General features: G+C 42.0%; 8 protein-coding genes across 8 annotated transcripts; 1 reads left to right on the top strand and 7 right to left on the bottom strand.

Annotated features, from left to right (window-relative positions):
• Nucleotides 1–845: 845 nt before the first annotated feature.
• BDB00DRAFT_874471 (uncharacterized protein) lies at nt 846–2,242 on the bottom strand (the record flags this gene model as incomplete). Its single annotated transcript, XM_053127227.1, has 5 exons — nt 846–1,289; nt 1,395–1,688; nt 1,818–1,860; nt 1,947–2,117; nt 2,199–2,242. 5 exons carry the CDS (start codon nt 2,240–2,242, stop codon nt 846–848), a joined length of 996 nt encoding a protein of 331 aa, XP_052977505.1.
• Nucleotides 2,243–2,357: 115 nt separating this feature from the next.
• On the bottom strand, nt 2,358–2,696 carry BDB00DRAFT_874470 (uncharacterized protein; the record flags this gene model as incomplete). The annotated part of the gene is made up of 2 exons (XM_053127226.1): nt 2,358–2,566; nt 2,654–2,696. 2 exons carry the CDS (start codon nt 2,694–2,696, stop codon nt 2,358–2,360), a joined length of 252 nt encoding a protein of 83 aa, XP_052977504.1.
• Nucleotides 2,697–2,803: 107 nt separating this feature from the next.
• On the bottom strand, nt 2,804–3,604 carry BDB00DRAFT_930548 (uncharacterized protein). The gene is made up of 3 exons (XM_053129006.1): nt 3,449–3,604; nt 3,245–3,364; nt 2,804–3,124 (listed from the first exon to the last, which is right to left on the bottom strand). The coding sequence occupies exons 1-3, from the start codon at nt 3,509–3,511 to the stop codon at nt 2,987–2,989; spliced, it is 321 nt and encodes a 106-aa protein (XP_052977503.1). The 5' UTR covers nt 3,512–3,604; the 3' UTR covers nt 2,804–2,986.
• Nucleotides 3,605–5,083: 1,479 nt separating this feature from the next.
• BDB00DRAFT_833583 (uncharacterized protein) lies at nt 5,084–5,404 on the bottom strand (the record flags this gene model as incomplete). The annotated part of the gene is made up of 1 exon (XM_053124276.1): nt 5,084–5,404. One exon carries the CDS (start codon nt 5,402–5,404, stop codon nt 5,084–5,086), a length of 321 nt encoding a protein of 106 aa, XP_052977502.1.
• Nucleotides 5,405–7,715: 2,311 nt separating this feature from the next.
• Nucleotides 7,716–9,705, bottom strand: BDB00DRAFT_833579 (uncharacterized protein). Its single transcript, XM_053124275.1, is given in 4 exon segments — nt 7,716–8,127; nt 8,243–8,937; nt 8,971–9,662; nt 9,680–9,705. The coding sequence occupies 3 exon segments, from the start codon at nt 9,540–9,542 to the stop codon at nt 7,841–7,843; spliced, it is 1,554 nt and encodes a 517-aa protein (XP_052977501.1). The 5' UTR covers nt 9,543–9,662; nt 9,680–9,705; the 3' UTR covers nt 7,716–7,840.
• A 684-nt stretch (nt 9,706–10,389) lies between these two features.
• Nucleotides 10,390–13,130, bottom strand: BDB00DRAFT_833575 (2,3-bisphosphoglycerate-independent phosphoglycerate mutase-domain-containing protein). Its single transcript, XM_053124274.1, has 10 exons — nt 12,558–13,130; nt 12,362–12,458; nt 12,217–12,292; nt 12,034–12,140; nt 11,830–11,955; nt 11,681–11,741; nt 11,479–11,607; nt 11,105–11,356; nt 10,929–11,006; nt 10,390–10,857 (listed from the first exon to the last, which is right to left on the bottom strand). Exons 1-10 carry the CDS (start codon nt 12,679–12,681, stop codon nt 10,615–10,617), a joined length of 1,293 nt encoding a protein of 430 aa, XP_052977500.1. The 5' UTR covers nt 12,682–13,130; the 3' UTR covers nt 10,390–10,614.
• Nucleotides 13,131–13,484: 354 nt separating this feature from the next.
• BDB00DRAFT_767319 (uncharacterized protein) lies at nt 13,485–13,988 on the top strand (the record flags this gene model as incomplete). Its single annotated transcript, XM_053119660.1, has 3 exons — nt 13,485–13,629; nt 13,719–13,809; nt 13,898–13,988. 3 exons carry the CDS (start codon nt 13,485–13,487, stop codon nt 13,986–13,988), a joined length of 327 nt encoding a protein of 108 aa, XP_052977499.1.
• On the bottom strand, nt 13,746–15,284 carry BDB00DRAFT_506264 (phosphoribosyltransferase-like protein). The gene is made up of 5 exons (XM_053117639.1): nt 15,047–15,284; nt 14,884–14,938; nt 14,599–14,795; nt 14,255–14,497; nt 13,746–14,183 (listed from the first exon to the last, which is right to left on the bottom strand). Exons 1-5 carry the CDS (start codon nt 15,176–15,178, stop codon nt 14,154–14,156), a joined length of 657 nt encoding a protein of 218 aa, XP_052977498.1. The 5' UTR covers nt 15,179–15,284; the 3' UTR covers nt 13,746–14,153.

Genomic DNA, 15,284 nt, shown 5'->3' with positions numbered 1-15,284 from the left:
TCGAGGAGACGATCGCTTTTGGCCTTGACTACACCCGCAACACTGAAGGCAAATATCCAAGGTGCCCCAGCAAGCATTGGTTCTACACTCCTAGTTGTGCTCAACTTGTTGCTGATACATACAGACGACCTATTGCTGTGTATCTGGACAGAGATGACAAAAACGAAAATGGAATGTACTGTACGGCGCCATTGTTGTTTGTACCATTTGAAGGACCAGGAACGAATGCTCGACCGTTACCTCTTATCATGCAGTTCGTTTCAGGATGTCATTGGGCGACATTAGAAATGAAAACTGCAAAGAAACTACAATGGCCTTTTATCGAACGATCGGTTGTAACAGCTTGTGAAAAGATGGGTCACACGCATGATTTGCGCAAAAAAGTTTGGAGATATTTGGACATCAAAAAGGTCAACATTGAGGAAAATGTTTAGAAAGAAACAATTTCTATAAATAGTTTTTTCTTATGCATCTGTGTGATGCTATCACATATCATTATCAATTTTCTCCTATTCCTTTTATATTAACATTATTATTTAATATACATAATTATGATAAAATCGATAAATATCAACTCAAGCTTTATTTCGCTCTTAGCACTCCATTTTGCACTCCATTTTGCACTCTATTGTCTACATCCTGCACTCCAACATCAGAAGGTCCATCAAGCGATATGTTTATAGAGCAACTGTTTATTTTTGTGCAACTATTTGGTTTATTTGAGGAAAAATGGAGTGTCGAGTCACTTTTTTGGAGTGTCCCTAGTAGTAATACCCTTCCAGGATACATATGTTCGGCGAATAGACGGATGTGCTGCTCCTGACAAATGTTGTTGATTTCTGCTGCTAACTGATGAAAATGTTGATGCTGATTGAACCTTGTTTGTTTATGAGGGCGCATGTCGTAACACTGTCGGATCGGATTTGGACAATTTCCTTGCGCCATGTTTGCTGATGGCTCTGTAACGCATGCAGAACTGCCCCTAGTTCTCTCGCCAATTGATTGACATCGCTTGTTCTTGTGGTCGCCAATGTCCGAAACCTTGTCGACCTGTGCTGTAATAACCCCGCCCGGAATCGCTTGCGTTTAGAAATCCCAATGGTTCCAGATGGGTCTTTAAAAGGTGGCCATGTTGGCGTGCTTGTTCTTTGCTCGATGCTAGCAGAGATGTGAAATGTCAATTTCAGGCCTTGTTTCCGCAATGGGGCAAGCAACTTGACCATAATTTTTGTAAACAACCGGGGCGCATGGGCCACTCCAAACATCAGGCGACGTGCTTGATAGGTCTTCTGTTGCCAACAAAATGCCACAGAAGGACGGTCGTCCGAATGTAGCGGGATATGTAAGTATGCATCCTGGAGAATGCACCTCACTATCCACTCCGATGGACGGACCATATGTCGCAAGGTCGGCAGACCCTCCATTTTGAAATGCTCGTATTGGATATAGTCGTTCAATTGTGAGCAATTCAGTACCGCACGAACCTTGTTGTGTTGCCGGAGCGGAAACAGATACGATTGCACATGCATCTGGTGATATGGAATCTCTTCGATGGCTTGTTTGTTCAGTAATAGCTCCTGTATACTGCTTGATCCAGGAGAGCGGCGTTCTCCTGTGACATACGTAAGCGATGGTCCTCGTAGCCAACCATTTTTGGGGGAAAACTGTAAAGGGAATCCGTACTCGGGCTGATATTTGTTTCAATGTCCATGGATCTGGTGTTGAACCCAGGTTTGTTTGTTGACTTGTAGCAGAGCTCCTACTACTGGATATGAGGGCGGTACATAGTGGAACTGGTTGCTGCAGGACCATCAGACGTCGGCAATGCTGAATCCAGGTTCGCCGTGGTTGCGCCATTGCCTGAGTATTGTATTGTTTATCTGTCGGAGGTATTGCTGGCGCCCGCTCCACCTCCGGAGTAGTTTTTCCATTGGGTTTTGGTATACCCACGGAAGCCACCACGGTTGTTGTAGTTGCTGTTGCTCCCGTTCGAGTTGGCATTGACAATGACGCGATGGTGATTCCAGTTGCGGGCTTCGTCATGAACCTTTTGGCAGAACTCGGGGCCAAACAAATCTGCGTCGTGTTCAGCTGAGGTTTCTGTCGTGGAGCAGGCACTAATGAGAGCTTGACTCCAACGCGCTGATTTTGCCAAGGCTTCTCGTCTTTCGATTCAATTGTCTTCAGCTGTGTGGAACCCAAGTGCGATGATGTTCTGAAACTTGCGCGCCATGGATGCCATGAAGACCTAATCGGCGTGTTCATGTAAGACTGATGTTTCCAAGAAGTGGAGTGTATAACAGGCGGGGCGGAGAGCTTGGTACACTTCTTTTTGAATTTTGGCGAGCTGTCTGTCTCTAGCCTTTGCTTCTCCCTGTAAAGAATGGCTGTAATTCTGCGTCGATATCTGGCGTGCGCAGGAGACCTGCTTCAAGCTCTGGATTTTGCCTAAGCAAGTCTTTGATGGTGATAGAGGCAAGGCGGTTATCGATGCGCGGGTAACCGACGACTTGCTTGACTGATTTGGCGACGGGGTAATGCCCGGCTGCATTGTAATTTTCGCGAGCTGATACGAGAGGTCGATCAAAGCTTTCGTCTTTATCGGGCCTTAATAATAGTGTTGATAAAGCTCAGGTATTTCAAGGTTGTCTACTGGTGATGGTGTTGTTGGTGTCGGTTTGGTCTTCAGTGTTCATGTACGTAGGCGGACTGCCACAAGCTTTGAAAACGGCTAAAGAGACATAGGAATAGCAAATTCTTCTTTAATAACAAGTTTACTACCACATTTAGTATATAAATAAAGGCTGTGGCATGCTTGGAAGCGGCCGATAACATTGGATGACGAGTGACGACGATGGACAGTTAAATGACGGCAAATGTGGTATAAGATATATATACGTATGCAGCGTTGTTTTTATTTCGAGATGAGCATATATAAATATGCGATTAGGTGGGATATGTTGCGATAACAAAAAAACGTAACAATTTATTGAGCAAGGTGTTCCTTGATCTTGCCATCGACTTGGCTGGAGTCCTTGTCATCACGGACTTCATCAACCTTTTGGCCGTTCTTGTAGAACAAGAAGGTAGGCAGAATCTGATCAGAAACTTCGTAAAAGATATCCTAGTAATTTTTTTAGCGAAAAAAATGTCAGCTGTTTCGTAAGATTTGGCCAAAAAGTAAACTCCCTTCCCCACCCCCTTCCTCCTTATTCCAGCAAAGCAGATGGTAGCAAACACATACGTGAACCGCATCAGCGTTAACCTTGGCAAAAATGGCATCAGTGTAATCTTGGGACATCCCCTCGACAATTTCAAACATCCCTTGGTCCTCGGTCTGTGGGGTCCACGCGTAGACAATGACCTATCGCACATGAATACTATTGTTTTAGTAGGGGTGGATGTGACACGACTACAGCAAGAACTGCAAAGGAAATGCAATACATACAAGCTTGTCACTCTTGATGAGTTCTCGGAAAGCTTCGACAGATGTGAGGTCTTGGACAGTCATGATGGTTCTGATAAATGAGGAAAAAGTTAAAGAAAACAAACGCGCAATCGGAGGGGAGGGGTGTCGCTTGTTTTATATAGAATGCCGAAGCTTTGAAAAGAATGTAAAAGCTTCAAAAATAGCCAGTAAGGCGTATATTACCAAACAGCGTTACCCGCTATACACACCCCAAGATGCAAATTCATAAAAAAGGACATTGCTACGCTCAAACTTGGATAAATAAAAGAAGTGATTGGCTGAAGCTGGAGTTTTGTTTACTTCTAAGCGAAGTGCCAGGAGAACTGAAGAGGCACACGGGTGTGAGAACCAGCGTGTGGGGGGACATTCTTGCATCTTGCTCTGACAAAAACTCTCCCCATCTGCAGATTTCGAAGTCCAGCAGTGAGTATACTAATCTGCGTTTTCTTTCTAATGAGCTTTTTTTGCTTATCTTCTAACACTTCTTTTAATGTCTCATATATAGAGCATCTTTTATTACAAAAAACGTAAGCTTTTGATTGATAGCATATTATATAACGTACGAACACATATCAACTAACACTCTGTATAATAGGATGGCCTGTCTCTACTCAGTCAAATACCATGGTAAGCTGCTTTCTATTATAGCGGATAATGGCTTTCATAATCTAAACCATGAAAACTGACGCGTTTTTTCGCTAGATAAATGATCCAAGTCGGCACAACTTTGTCGTAGAAAGAATGTCAAGAGTAGTGGAGCTGTTCAACATCATTGTTGGCTTGGCTGTACGGTCCAGCGTCGTCACCAGCTATCGTTTTTTTTGTATTCGTTGCAACGCTTCCCATTGAGGGCGTAAAATAAAATGAAACTCATCCTCCGTTGCCCAGTTACATCTCCCCCGAAAGTGGAATCCCCCAAAAATCATCTCACATGCCCCTTCTGTAAAAGGAAATTTTTCTTGATCTCTGTTTACTTTTCCATGTTCCAAATTGGGAAACGGGGCACTTTGGGTGTGTACACACCCAGATTGACAAACTTTAAGATACCATGATTTATTGGACACAATTTCGGCCCGTTTTCAAAGGAGGTGAGCAGCCTCCCCCAAACAACCTGGGAGACTTTTTTGGTGCGTCTTTGTTTGCATTTCTTGTACGAAAAGGACTCTCTCGCTTATTCAACGCCCCCCTCCTGGAAGTGAGCACCCACCACGTACACGATCTGTCCAATCACAATTGGTTTCCGCTAATTAAGCTGCCAGATTTACAATGTCTTTGTAATGAAAATGTAATTACGCAATCACAGAAAAGTAATCTGTTTGTAGTTGTAACAACACTTTACTGAAGAGGCATAAAATATATTAATAAAAACTGGCATATAAGAAAAGAAGCGAAAGACAAAAAATAGGATTTAGAGGGGCATAGAAAACGGACATAAGAATCATACAGAAAGAATATAAAAGGTGGTCATAAAACGCATAGAAAAATCATCCAGAAAGAATATAAAAGAGGTTCGTTAAAATGCATAGAAGAATTATCAACAAAGGGTATAGGAATGAGACATAGGTAACGTATTAAGAAGAGAAATGTTATAAAGAAAAGATTGAAGGAATGGGTTTAGTAAACGATTTTTTCAAAGTTGTACGTCGTGTTTTTGAGCCACCAGCAAGTCCCAAACTTCGACTTATTGGCGCTCAACGAGTCTCTCTGTGGCCCACTCGTTATTGGACTTTGTGACATGTCGAAAACTTCGACAACAAGATCTTCGTCAGTGCTATTAAGGACGAAATCATCGCGAGGTAACCGCACGACGATAAAATTGCTTGCGATGTCTTGAACGCAGCAATCAAAAATGCATTGACGCAGCTTCACCAGCAGCCAGAACAAAATCGTAAGCTTGAACATAGTACTCGTCGCCTTGTTTCGCCGTGATGACATCTAGTGTCAACCCACTCGTCTTGGCGGATTATAGAACAAGGCAGCTAGGCCAACCTTAAGCTTCTTACTGCTGTTTGTGTTGTCTGCCAGAACGAGCCCACTTTGTACCAACGCAGGATCATATCATACGAAGCGATAACATCTGGACGGCAGGTTTCCCAAACTCCTGAAAAACAATCCACGAAACGACCACCTTCACATATATGACGTAGCATATATTCTTCTGCAAATTTCCTGGCCAAATCTCGTCCACCGTTCTGCATATTGGTGTGGCATAGATCTGTTTACTTCTTGTGTATCTAGCTCTTTTACATTTATCCCATGTTAAGGTAATGGACGAAGTTGATATGTGTATTATTCCTAGGATGCCTTTTCTAATCAACTGTTTATACCATACAGAGCAATAGCTGATACTTGCCGTCTTATGTAGTCTGATAAGTGAGGTAAGCATACCCATTCCCTCCTTCATAATATCTACCTTCGTCGTGACCTGTATCCTAGCTAGAAGTATGACAGTAATAGTAGTAGTAGTAGTAGTCGCGTCCTTAGTTCTATTTCTCTTTCTACTGTGTACTTTTTTCAAATGTCGTTTTTACAAATAATTCTGAACTGAAAAATCTGAACGCCCTCTTGCTTGCTTGCTTGTTTGTTTACGCCTATTGGAACGATCGTTGAAGCTTTCTCTCGATCACCCAATATGCATAACCCCCGCTCCCCCCACCTTGTTAGATGCTCGACCGTAAAAGGCAATTTTTTGAATCCTTCATTGTTTGTAAACAAATCTGCACAAAAAACCTCTGGGTGTGTACGCCGGAAAACCGGAGGATATCATATACAGCTGAGAAATATGCATCCGTATGAGTAGGAAGTGATTTGCGTCAGGCAAGCCCTTCTCTCTGGCGCATATAATGAGAAGTACTCGAGCTGATTTCTCAGGAGAATTACATCTCCAGGTTCATCATGTTGGGTCCGTCCCTACAAAGATATAAACACAAATACTGCTTTGTATGACTGACAATTCGTATCCTAATCGGTGTAATTTCTTTGCTCAACCTTACAACAAGAACTACTCTAGTGATCAGAAAAGAAAAGTTAGATCATAATTGCTGCTGTGAGTGAGACTTGCGGCCTAATGCTACTGGGCCAGGTCCTCGTAAGAGTAATGAGACAGAGGGTATATCGATGAACATTTCAGCTTTTGAGCAGTGATTACCAATGTCCCAATTAAGAAGACCATTACATTTTTCACTTTTACCATTCTTGTAATATGACCGAGCACCATAACGATTGCGGAACTATGATATGGACAACACTAATCGGTATGGTATCAATAAAGCATTCGACAAGAACCGCATTCTTTAATATGATTCGATACAGAACCAAACTTTAAAACAAAAGAACGTTTTGTTCTAGTATCGGATTTGTACTTTTTTCCTGAACAACCACATATCTTATAGCAAGGCCGATCACTTTGAAATTAGATGAGGATCGCCATGGTTATGGCCTTCCTTGAGATAGTATATGCACTAATAATAATCCTTACCGTGAACACTGAGGCGTGCCTGGCTAGGAAAGGGTTCCTGAAGGTGGTGGATTGCCGCAGTAGTAGAATTACTCTGGGAGTGTGGTTGCTTCTTCTTCGTCGAAGCAATGGCTTAAAATGTAACGTGTAAGGTATGTAGGGCTAGGATAACGACTCAGGACAGTCGCACCGGTTCTGTTAAAGTCTTGGGGCTGCACATCGCCAAGTCGTATTATAAGCTTCCTTTGACCCAAATGTTGGCTTCAGGTTACAGGTGTAACAAAGAGAACCTATTGCCTGCGACACAACCCTCAAGTAAGAGCTTTCTGCTGGACTGCTGGTTCGGCCTAAAGAATTTCCAGTAGAGAACGTTTCTGTTTAGCCATTCGTATATGATAGAAAACCATCGAACGGTGCTCAAGCTAACGCTATGAGCTTGGACTTCATTGGGTGAGAAGGGGTGATGACCAAGACAGCAGGATCGCGGCTATAGACGTTTTCATACGACCATCTGCTCACAATGGGCATCAGTAAATGCATATGCATGCGTGTAGTTTTTTAAATGCATGACATCGTTTTGAAAACTGCATTACTCTTTATATATGGATCCTCAATCAAGCAAGGGGGTAGAGGGAGAGTTTAAAAGCCAACTGACCAGCATGGAAAAACAAAACCCTGTCCAAGTTGATATTACTGCGATATCATAATATGAAGACAAACAATTTTGTTTATAGGCGAAATAGGGTTTTTGATTCTATGAATAATACTTCTAGAAACGAGAACCGTATAATATATGAATTGTACATGTGCTCAAGTGAAATGCGCCGTTTAATGCTTGTGTAATATTATCAAAATAGCCTCATCTGAAACTATTCCGCTATAATATTATTGTCTTAGGTTATGTATAATAATGATTATAATTTTGAGGCAATGTAATGCCTCTGTAATGGGGTAGGTTTTTGCTTAAAGCAGTATTCTTCAATCCCTGCTGATGCTATAGTATTTAAATATTCCAAAACTTGAGCGCGTGGTGAATGGTAGCTGATACATGATTGATGTGCGGCCGCCACTGCTTCTCGAGCTCTAGGTAGCATATCCTTGTAATACGCGTTCACTGTGTCTTCTACAGCACTTTCATCTTTGTACGCGTTGGCAAGTTCTAAACCGAGTAAACACGCATCTACTATAGCGTGATTTCCAGCTTGATACCACACGAGAATTAGCGACAACTTGCTAAACACTGACACACCGACTTATATCTCTCAGACGTAACCCACTACCACTGGTTGACACCTTCTAAACAACATTCAACTAACCTTGGCCTCCGTGATTTGTCATTGGGTGTGCAGCATCGCCTATAAGCACTGTACGCTGATGTTGTTTCTGGTTGCAGATCGCCTCGAGATTCGGATGCGGTGCTCGCTCTTTGATATACAGGGAACGTACATTAGTGTTAACTGGCGTTTCCATTACTAACTGCCTTAATGGTCCCGTGAACCCAGCCTCGACCACTTTTGCCTTGGCCCGCTGGAGCTTGTCTGTTGCACAATAGCTTTTGACCGATGCTGATAGCCAAGATGACGGATGTAATACTTTTTTTCCTTCTTCGACAGCTGCAAGGTGAATACCAGCATCTTTCTCTGGCCAAGTTACAGACCACATCATTTCATAGGGATTTTTCTGTGTATGGTCAACATCCAGTAACGAAGCAATGATACAGGTCGAGTGCTTGTTGGAGTCATCACTCTTACTTGCAGGAGCGATCATCATGCATGGGCCGAGTTTTTCGATTTCGCGACGCAACTCGTCGTTGATCCAGTAGCTTGCAGCCAGATTGCGTAGCGCATTTGTTGTGGTAGTTTGTTCGAATGCCTCGGGACCAATGAGCTGACGACATACATGTGAATGGACCCCGTCTGCGCCTACGAGTATCTTGCCATATTCTACCGTTCCGTCCGTAAAGATCACCTTGATGCCGCTACAACTACTATCACTACTACTACTGCTACTACTGCTACTACTACTGCTACTACTGCTACTACTACTGCTGCTGCTGCTCTTGATGCCATCACCATCACCATCAACTGCTACATTGGTGTAGTGATCAAATGTCTTGCCCCATATAACATCATCCATAACGTCCGCCAATAACCACGTACGGAAACGCCCACGGTTAAGGCGAAACAAATCGGTATTCGGCGGCGCGCTCATCAGGCCCAAACATCTGCTCTCAATGCCATCCACCACGGCAAACGAAGCTCGATCATTTGGATTAACTGCTGCCTTGGCTCCAAGTGTTGCATACTTTGCAGGGGCGATTGCCGCTTTCAACATGGGAAGAGAGAAGTTTAATGTAATTGCCCACCCTTGAAATCTTGCAAAAGCAGATGCGTCCCTTTCAAATATTTTGTAAGGTACGCCACGGTATTTCAGCACATTAGCCAGTGTAAGTCCGGATATACCCGCACCGATAATAAGCACTGGCTGGTTGTTATCGCTTTTATTTAAAGGCATAGGAATAAAGAAGTAGAATAACTTGAAATGCAGCCAAGAAAAGATAGGAAAAGAAAAAAAAAGTGCTATTGTTAGTAAAGAAAAAGGAATGGGTTGCTGCATTTCCTCCCTTGCAGCCGTCAATTACGGATAGAAGTGGGTGCTTTTGGCTTTTCTTAACAGTTGCCCCTTTCTTTCTCTGTTGCTTTTAATAGAGTAAGCATGTGGCATTGAATTGGTTGCAGAGATATGCATTTTGCGTTCCTTTGAGTTCAGTAAACAGGAGGCTGTGTATAGGAAGCGTAGACACACATTACAAATAATGCTCTGAATATATGTTACAGTATTGGATGATACTCAAACCTCCTCATTACTTCTAGCAAGTAGATGGACTTTCGCTTTCATGTACTACAACACAGTTTTTACATGTCATACATTGCTATGTGCACGACCCTGTGATACTACTCGCGCCTTAGCAGACGATAAATCTGGTCATGTTTCATCCGCAGCATTATATTACATTTGTTCTTGCTTCTACAAGCTAGCTATTATATCATCAAATGATTATGTAGACAGTTTCTAATTGTATGCAAAGGGTCGGCTAGCCTGTCGGTTCTGTGATGCAATCAGCTTTCAGGCTGTTTGATATACTATCCGATATATTGTTCACCTTCATACCATTGCAAAAAGTGATCAAATTGTCAAATGATTCGGTTGGCACTGTAAACTAATACACACGAAATCATAGGTCACAACGCGCACATTGTCTTTCTTATACAATATCTATCATTATGCATGGTGCATGTTTCTGATCGATGTTGCCGTGCACTCGGCCATAACAGATGCATCGGGCAACAACGGAGGAGTAATCGGAATCAGCCATTGTGGATTGTTGTCTTATAAAAGCTCTACATATCCGTACTGGGAAGCGATACAAGACAAAAGACGTGGGGCATTGTCAGTTGTGTAGCAAATAACTAGTATTCTAGTTGAGAACAGCCATGGGTGTCTCCCGATACTCATATTCTCGGTTTCATTATTCAAAACAGATGTGTAAAGAAAGCACAGAAAGAGGGATAATACAAGATTGTTGTTGGTACATTAATATCTACAGAGTGGAGAAAAGAAGGATTATCAAAAGTTGAAGAAAAAATATAACGGGATTGACTTGTCTGGATAAGTGTTTTCACGACAATTAATTGGTACGTAATTCAGAACACATATAAGACTTTGCTATAGTCATCATCTGAGAACCACAAAATCGGCCCAAACATCCTCGCGCAGCATCAACCTCTTCAAATCGAGTAACTGAGTCACCCTGCCCCAATGATGGATCCATGGCATATTTGACACGGCTAATGCAAAACGGTACTGGTTCACAGCTGTGGTCGCCATAAAGAACTGGAGTTGAGTGGTCGCTTGTGACAATGGTTGTATACTATGAGGATATGGCGTGGTTACATACATTCATATACAAATAAAAAACTTCGATTGTCTAAACCTCTTTACCTCATTTTCTCCGTCATCTTCACATAGCTGACGGATAATGTCACCCATCATAATGTCAATCTTTTCCAGAAATTTGATCTACAAGACACAACGATTAGCAGTTATCCACATGTATGTATTAATGTATATCGCACTTTCAATCCAACGCCTATAATCCCAAACTATTTACTATGTACCTTGAAGTCTATGTTGCGGTCATGTCCGGCATCATCCACCGCCTTTATATGTAAAAATCCAAAATCGTACTTTGATCCTTTGAGATTGGCAACAACTGCATCGCCTTTGGCTTGAAAGTTCGTGTGATAATCGCCCGTGGCACCTTCAACTTGGAGAATATCCATACCAGCAGTCATGCCAAGTCCTGCAATAATACAAGTAGGCGCAATCAAAAAGCTCTTAAAGCCGTGCAGTCTCTCTATACTAGGAATCTTTGATACTTTGATTTAGTACTAAGTGTTTCCATGAGGTGTATGCGTAGTATGCCATGCATAAGAGAATACAGGTATCTCTTGTCATCCCACTACCACCATAAGCCTATCTGAAAACTTACGTCGATACAGCTACCGCATCCACGAAGTAGTATACAGTTTGCTGGGGTTTTGCCGGCTTTCTTTCTATCGTCATTGATAGGGTGTTTGCTCAATATTTCGTAAAACACATCAGATAGCTCGTTAATCAACTAAAGCAAACAAATGCGTCAGCCTTTCAGTTCTATCCTTGCAGAATTCTTTTAACATTCCACCATCATATACCTTGCTGGTCATATGAGCTTCTACGGTATTTTCGGTAGGAGCGCATTTTACAAGTGGTAAACTATATAGTGCTATTGAGTCAACAGACTCCTCTTTAAAACGTGAAAGCATAGTTTACCGTCCCCGATTAATCTCTACATATCACTTACTTGTCTTTTAAAGGATCTGTGCCACTAATTGTATCGGTCAGTCGGGGACCCCGGACACGTACACCACATCGATGTTCAGTTGCGTATTTCACTGCAACGGTGTGTTCGGGGAATGATGGCAGCTTGCTATAAATTGTTCATAAGATAAAACAATCATATAAATGAGCTGTTCATACAAAGAGAAAAGGGTACCATACTACTTACGCGCCATCCAAAGCATCACATAGTGTGGGTCCTAATCCTTCAAAATGACGATCTGCACGTCTAGAAATGACTATTTCAGTTTCTCTATCGAGGTAGGCAAAGTTTGACTAAGACAGATATGCTTCTCTAAGTACACTTGTTTTTTAAAATGCTATCCAAATTTTGATAAGGCAAGTAAAATACCTTGAACGCAATATCACCTGGGACCATTTCTAAACCAGCACCCATTGTTTCGAAAGCGCCCCTACCTCGGTAGTACCTGAATGGGAAAAAAATCTGTGTTAGCAATCATTTTCTACCTTTATCGTAACAAATACCAAAAGCTTACTTCCGAGGGTTATAACCGAGAATTGACATGTGTGCTGTATCTGATCCACATGCCAAACCAGGCTCAACAGAATCCATGAGTCCATTCTTACCACCCGCTTGTTATAATACCATTTTGACAAGAGAGAGAGAGAGAGAACGAAATCTCCAATTAGTTTGTGATTCACACTCATATACGATCTACTTCCTTCTCGTACCTGCCAGTCTATCGAGCCATGGCGTTTTTGCTGCTTGGAGAGGCGTTTGATAATCGAGTTGAGGAATGGCCACGTCGCCTAGGCCGTCAATGAGAACAAGCAAAAGTTTCTGTTTGGCCACCATTGCAGCTTCGCTATATAAGTGCGGGTGCAAAAAAAAATGAGAAACTGAACCTCTGCTCTGCAGAAATTTGGCGGGACAGGAAGCACTCGTCCTACACTGGGATCTTCCTCAATCCTGTGTATTTTCTTTTATCCGACGCGAATCCATCCATAGATCATTTCACTCTGACAAATTTTTGTGCATATCCATTACATCCTAGAAATGGAAGCACAATACTTAGCTTATATATACTCTAGTAACCATACAAAACAAAAGTTAGTTAATCAATGTAGTCGGTATGTCTAGTGTAGTGATAGCTGTAGTTGTTTTGCAATCTTGCTGGATGAACAGCAGACCCAAAAGATGGCATGCTACTTGTTGTTTGCATTCAGCAGAGAGGTCCGCTGATTGTTTCCAAGATGATGTGATTTAAACATCATGTCTATCTAGTTTCACAGACCTTCTTTTAACAGGATACCATTCAGACATTAACTTATACTGTACGTATGAGCATTCAACAAGAAATGGATTCTGCCACTTTGCAAGTATGTTAGTCACTGCTTGCCATGGTACCAGTATGTCATACCTTATCAGATAGTATAGTAAGTCGAAAACTGCCTGCCAGTTCATAGTTCTGTCGATTCGATTCTTTACATACAAAAGGTTTCTGTGATACATGCAAGCGTATTGAGCGTTTGCATTAATTTGTCACAAAATTAATAAGTGGCGCTATTCATACTCGGGGAAACAAAGTGAAGAAACAATTGGTCTCGGCGCTGAAAGAGCCGATAGAATCTCAACGCTCTTTTGCAATCTAACACACCATGGGAAAGACGGTCCAAGTGTCCAAAGAAAATCCTCTTGCTGAACGCACAGCCGAAGTACATGCGTTGACTCGAGCCGAGGAAGAAGCATGTTACAATGATCTCAAAGCCAAAGCACTCGAATACTGCAAGATTCCCATTAAAGGTACCACCTTGGCCTTTTCTTCTTTTCTGTTGTCTGTAAACTGCACTTTTCAACGAGTACTTTATTAAACAAAACAAAATCTTTTACAGAGTTCGTGGAATGTAGCAAGGAACATAACATTACAGTAATGTGGACTTGCCGTGATAAATTAAAGACAATGAACAACTGCTTGAATACACGGTAAGAAAATACTTATTTAAAGTTGACTGCGAACTCTCAGGGTTGCAGAAAAAAAAAGAACGGGCCTTTGACGAAAATGTTTTTCTAGGACTACACGTGAAGAGCTTGACAAGCTCAAGTTGGTTAAGCTTGAAGCAAAACGCGCAGCAGTGAGAAAGGAACAGCAACAACAACAATAACGATAACAGCAGTAACGCTTTTCAAAGGCGGATGTTTAGATTTTCATATTATGTACACTCATGGTTTCTTTTCTATTTATCTTGATTGATTACATCATCCCTTGTTGGTAACTTCCACCCTTGTCCCCATTAAGAAAAGCGACCATCCAACACTTTGTATACTTATTAAACAGCATATGCTTGTTTTCCATGTTCCTGTTTTAAAAACAAAGTTAGTAGAGTTAGTAATCCAGAACAAAGGTAGCACCATACAGATAGAAACTTACGCTAATAACACAGATATGGTCGAGGTCACGGAAATACTCGTTGTAATCCAATGCATAGCCAACGACGAAAGCATCAGGGATAGCGAAACCGACATAATCAGGAATGTATCCATTGCTACGCTCAGTCTTCTTGACCAACAAGCTGGTGACGCGAACCGACTTTGGGTTGAAATCCTGGAGGCGTTTCAGCAATTTAACCATGGTTTTACCGGTGTCGATGATATCTTCAACAATAAGCAGATTCTACACGAAAGCAAGATACACGGTATAATCAGTATACATGCGTACGCCAAGCTGAGCTTCTTTTTATGATGGCTTATCTTATCAGCCAAAATTATATTTACTTTGCCAGCAAGATCCTGGCATTCACTGTCGCTCAGCGAGATAGTGACGCCTTCAGACTGATCGTTCTTGTAGGATTTGACGCGAATGAACTCCAAGCTCAAGGGCACGCTCATACCGTTGTTCTTAGTCAACGCCTTGATCTGGTTTACAAGGTCAGCAAAGTACTGGTGGCCACCTTTTAATATACAGCATACAACTGGGTTTTTTTTTTTCAAAACAAAGTTTTTAGTTTTCTGCTTATTGTGCAACACGAAAAGGCACGGCTTTATCACGCAAAACAATACCTAGAGGACCAGTTGTGTCGTCCACAATGAGACGGGCAAGTTTTTGGATACGGTCCTGTAAAAGGCCAGAGAGAGAGAGAGGAGTTAAGACGAAGTGGGAAAAGCAAGATGGAGCCTGTCAATGCCAGAACAAAAGTTCGGAATGGGTTGTTCTTATCGCTACCATAATGACACCGTGTGGGATCAGAATGCTGGACACGTCCTTTTCATAGTGCTTGGGAATGACAAAGTGCTCCAAGGAGTAGTGGTTCTTTTCGGGAGTGACGTCGATATACTCTTCAGGTTTCATAGGCATGGTTGTTGCTGGATAAACAAAACTTTAAACAGTTGCAGGAAAAAGTAAACAGAAAGAAGGGAGAGAGAGAGAGACAGAAAGAAATTCGTTTTGATCGGTAACGAAG

Source organism: Zychaea mexicana (assembly GCF_025766255.1).
Source record: "Zychaea mexicana strain RSA 1403 chromosome Unknown BDB00scaffold_60, whole genome shotgun sequence".
Classification (NCBI taxonomy): Eukaryota; Fungi; Mucoromycota; class Mucoromycetes; order Mucorales; family Lichtheimiaceae; genus Zychaea; species Zychaea mexicana.
The sequence above is the reverse complement of the archived record's forward strand: the minus strand, read 5'-3'. Positions and strand labels throughout refer to the sequence as shown.

Coding starts and splice junctions, on each gene's coding strand:
- BDB00DRAFT_930548 (XM_053129006.1), bottom strand. CDS start 3,511: ATGACTGTCCAAGACCTCACATCTGTCGAAGCTTTCCGAGAACTCATC. Junction 3,365..3,448: donor TCATCAAGAGTGACAAGCTT/GTATGTATTGCA, acceptor CATGTGCGATAG/GTCATTGTCTACGCGTGGAC. Junction 3,125..3,244: donor TTAACGCTGATGCGGTTCAC/GTATGTGTTTGC, acceptor AAAAATTACTAG/GATATCTTTTACGAAGTTTC.
- BDB00DRAFT_833579 (XM_053124275.1), bottom strand. CDS start 9,542: ATGCAGCAACCCATTCCTTTTTCTTTACTAACAATAGCACTTTTTTTT. Junction 8,938..8,970: donor ATCAAGAGCAGCAGCAGCAG/TAGTAGTAGCAG, acceptor TAGTAGTAGCAG/TAGTAGCAGTAGTAGTAGTG. Junction 8,128..8,242: donor GACAAATCACGGAGGCCAAG/GTTAGTTGAATG, acceptor TGTGGTATCAAG/CTGGAAATCACGCTATAGTA.
- BDB00DRAFT_833575 (XM_053124274.1), bottom strand. CDS start 12,681: ATGGTGGCCAAACAGAAACTTTTGCTTGTTCTCATTGACGGCCTAGGC. Junction 11,956..12,033: donor TGTGATGCTTTGGATGGCGC/GTAAGTAGTATG, acceptor AACAATTTATAG/CAAGCTGCCATCATTCCCCG. Junction 11,608..11,680: donor AAGCTCATATGACCAGCAAG/GTATATGATGGT, acceptor TGTTTGCTTTAG/TTGATTAACGAGCTATCTGA.
- BDB00DRAFT_506264 (XM_053117639.1), bottom strand. CDS start 15,178: ATGCCTATGAAACCTGAAGAGTATATCGACGTCACTCCCGAAAAGAAC. Junction 14,796..14,883: donor CGACACAACTGGTCCTCTAG/GTATTGTTTTGC, acceptor AAAAAAACCCAG/TTGTATGCTGTATATTAAAA. Junction 14,184..14,254: donor ACCATATCTGTGTTATTAGC/GTAAGTTTCTAT, acceptor TTTTTAAAACAG/GAACATGGAAAACAAGCATA.